Consider the following 3685-nt stretch of genomic DNA (forward strand, 5'->3'; position numbering starts at 1 on the left):
AATCACAGCCGTATATATTTCCCCCCAAGCAGACACATCGATGGCTCTGAACAAAATGTATTTGACTCTTTGCAAACTGGAATCCATATATCCTGAGGCTGCATTCATTGTAGCTGGGGATTTGAACAAGGCTAATCTGAAAACAAGACTCCCTAAATTGTATCAGCATATCGATTGCGCAACCAGGGCTGGAAAAACCTTGGATCATTGCTATTCTAACTTCCGCGACGCATATAAGGCCCTGCCCCGCTCTCCTTTCGGAAAAGCTGACCACGACTCCATTTTGTTGATCCCTGCCTACAGACAGCGCGGGAGCTTCTTGTTTTAGTTTCTGAGGTCTGTTCAACGCTGGTCCGACCAATCTGATTCCACACTCCAAGACTGCTTCCATCCCGTGGACTGGGATATGTTTCGTATTGCATCAAACAACAACATTGACGAATACGCTGATTCGGTGAGCGAGTTCATTAGAACATGCGTTGAAGTTGTCGTTCCCATAGCAACGATTAAAACGTTCCCAAACCAGAAACCGTGGATTGATGGCAGCATTTGCGTGAAACTGAAAGCGCGAACCACAGCTTTTAATCAGGGCAAGGTGTCTGGTAACATGACCGAATACAAACAGTGCAGCTATTCCCTCCGCAAGGCAATCAAACAAGCTAAGTGTCAGTATAGAGACAAAGGAGAATCTCAATTCAACGGCTCAGACACAAGAGGTATGTGGCAGGGTCTACAGTCAATCATGGATTACAAAAAGAAAACCAGCCCCGTCACGGACCAGGATGTCTTGCTCCCAGGCAGACTAAATAACTTTTTTGCCCGCTTTGAGGACAATACAGTGCCACTGACACGGCCCGCAACCAAAACATGCGGACTCTCCTTCACTGCAGCCGACGTGAGGAAAACATTTAAACGTGTCAACCCTCGCAAGGCTGCAGGGTAGGCAACAACATCTCCACCCCGCTGATCCTCAACACTGGGGCCCCACAAGGGTGCGTTCTGAGCCCTCTCCTGTACTCCCTGTTCACCCACGACTGCGTGGCCACGCACGCCTCCAACTCAATCATCAAGTTTGCGGACGACACAACAGTGGTAGGCTTGATTACCAACAACAACGAACGGCCTACAGGGAGGAGGTGAGGGCCATCGGAGTGTGGTGTCAGGAAAATAACCTCACACTCAACGTCAACAAAACTAAGGAGATGATTGTGGACTTCAGGAAACAGCAGAGGGAACACCCCCCTATCCACATCGATGGAACAGTAGTGGAGAGGGTAGTAAGTTTTAAGTTCCTCGGCGTACACATCACAGACAAACTGAATTGGTCCACCCACACAGACAGTATCGTGAAGAAGGCGCAGCAGCGCCTCTTCAACCTCAGGAGGCTGAAGAAATTTGGCTTGTCACCAAAAGCACTCACAAACTTCTACAGATGCACAATCGAGAGCATCCTGTCGGGCTGTATCACCGCCTGGTACGGCAACTGCTCCGCCCACAACCGTAAGGCTCTCCAGAGGGTAGTGAGGTCTGCACAACGCATCACAGGGGTCAAACTACCTGCCCTCCACGACACCTACACCACCCGATGTCACAGGAAGGCCATAAAGATCATCAAGGACAACAACCACCCGAGCCACTGCCTGTTCACCCCGCTATCATCCAGAAGGCGAGGTCAGTACAGGTGCATCAAAGCTGGGACCGAGAGACTGAAAAACAGCTTCTATCTCAAGGCCATCAGACTGTTAAACCAACCCCACTAACATTGAGTGGCTGCTGCCAACACACTGACTATATCATCGACTGCATCTTTATGTAATACATGTATCACTAGCCACTTTAACTATGCCACTTTGTTTACATACTCATCTCATATGTATATACTGTACTCAATACCATCTACTGTATCTTGCCTATGCTGATCTGTACCATCACTCATATATCTTTATGTACATATTCTTTATCCCCTTACACTTGTGTCTATAAGGTAGTAGTTTTGGAATTGTTAGCTAGATTACTTGTTGGTTATTACTGCATTGTCGGAACTAGAAGCACAAGCATTTCGCTACACTCGCATTAACATCTGCTAACCATGTGTATGTGACAAATACAATTTGATTTGATTTGACCTTAAGCAAGCTGAGCTTGGTGAGCACCACCACTGTGTCGTTCCGGTCCATCTCTCTCAGCAACCTGGCCAGGTGTCCTACAGTCCACTCTGGGTGTTTGGTGGTGACCCCCTCCAGCACGGCCCTCAGGGGGCTCTTGCTCTCCCTCAGGGAGTAGGTGTAGGTAATCCAGGTGGCGGGGAAGGAGCAACGAGATGCTAGGTGGCTGGTGTTCTTCACCCCAGGGCTCTCCGGGTCCAGCAGGATCACAAGCTCCTCTAGAACATCCAGGTTGTCCAGAACCGTCTGCAGTGGCGCAGACTGGAGGTCAGAACCTGGTAAGACATGGGGAAATATCACTACGGGTGAGTGACGTGTCTGGAATGCTGACTTGTGTCAATCCAGAGCCAAATACGTAAATCAAGTATTAATGGGTCGTTCCACTAAATGAGTCCCTTTTGGGTAGTGTAACTTGGTCAAGAAAAACCTGAGTTCCCCTCATTTTAACATTCTGTCATGAAGTGCACACGGTCAACTTAATAAAATACATGATTTCCCATCTCAAGAGGTTAAATAAAATAACTACTATATTAAGTGACTAATAAAGTAACAGGGTTGACAATTTCATCTTAAATTATACATAAATCTCCTTTTGACAGGGTGAATGGAAGCTTGTGTGTAACAGGGAGGGGCAATTGAATACAAGCTTCACAATGTAAATTGTTGGGTAACAGGGTTGACATGTTCTGCTCTACCCACTCAGTTTTCAACCTCAAAACACCATAAAATTGACAGTAGAACCAGCTCACCTGCTTTTACACTATGATTTGACTATTAGATGTTCAATGTTTCTTTTGAAGCAATTACTTAAAGGAACAGTTTAACATCTTTTCAGTCTTCATTGAATTATCCATGTGGTCTACATTAAAGGGCACTTCATTTAATATAACAGACTTTTCAAATTAAATATGGGGCACAATTTCTACTTAAAATATGAAAGACAAAAGGGACCCATTTTGTGGAACCACCCACATATCATGGGAGATTTGTGCTGAAATTCAAGTTGCGCGCTAAAACCTCAAGAGCATTTTTGCAACTTATGGAAGAGTAGTGATGTAGAGGTACTGGTAATACCAATGAATAACAGACTGGTAGTAGCTCTATTAGTAATAGCACTTGATAACTCACTCAAAATGTCCTCTAGGCTACTGGTCTCTGACTGTAGCAGAGCAACCTCTTCATTGACAGCTGCTGTTGTCTTATTGCTCTGTGAATGTTGGTTGGTATACAGGATATTGTCTGATGGGAGGCAGTCTTTAAGGCTGACCATGAAGCATGGCTTATTCTCCTTATCTGTGTCAAACCACAACCATTCAAAAACAGGACAGGAAAGTAAGCTAAGTGAAAGATTTAAAGCGGTTTTAAGCAAACATATCAAACCAGATGTTCTGTGTTATGCATTGACAGTTTGACAGTTTTTAATCTCCCTAATGCTCATCATCCTGCTCAACTCTGAAGCAAAAAGCTATTGATCTTCTCCTTCTCTTCTTAATATAGATGAATAAGAGAAATGCCAGTAC

General features: G+C 45.2%; 1 protein-coding gene across 1 annotated transcript; it reads right to left on the minus strand.

Annotated features, from left to right (window-relative positions):
• Positions 1 to 1889: 1889 nt before the first annotated feature.
• On the minus strand, positions 1890 to 3438 carry LOC110503689 (IGF-like family receptor 1). Its single transcript, XM_090226705.1, has 2 exons — positions 3294 to 3438; positions 1890 to 2440 (listed from the first exon to the last, which is right to left on the minus strand). Exons 1-2 carry the CDS (start codon positions 3433 to 3435, stop codon positions 2043 to 2045), a joined length of 540 nt encoding a protein of 179 aa, XP_090082831.1. The 5' UTR covers positions 3436 to 3438; the 3' UTR covers positions 1890 to 2042.
• Positions 3439 to 3685: the final 247 nt, after the last annotated feature.

Source organism: Oncorhynchus mykiss, chromosome 3 (genome assembly GCF_057628025.1).
Source record: "Oncorhynchus mykiss isolate SJ-2025 chromosome 3, ASM5762802v1, whole genome shotgun sequence".
Lineage (NCBI taxonomy): Eukaryota > Metazoa > Chordata > Actinopteri > Salmoniformes > Salmonidae > Oncorhynchus > Oncorhynchus mykiss.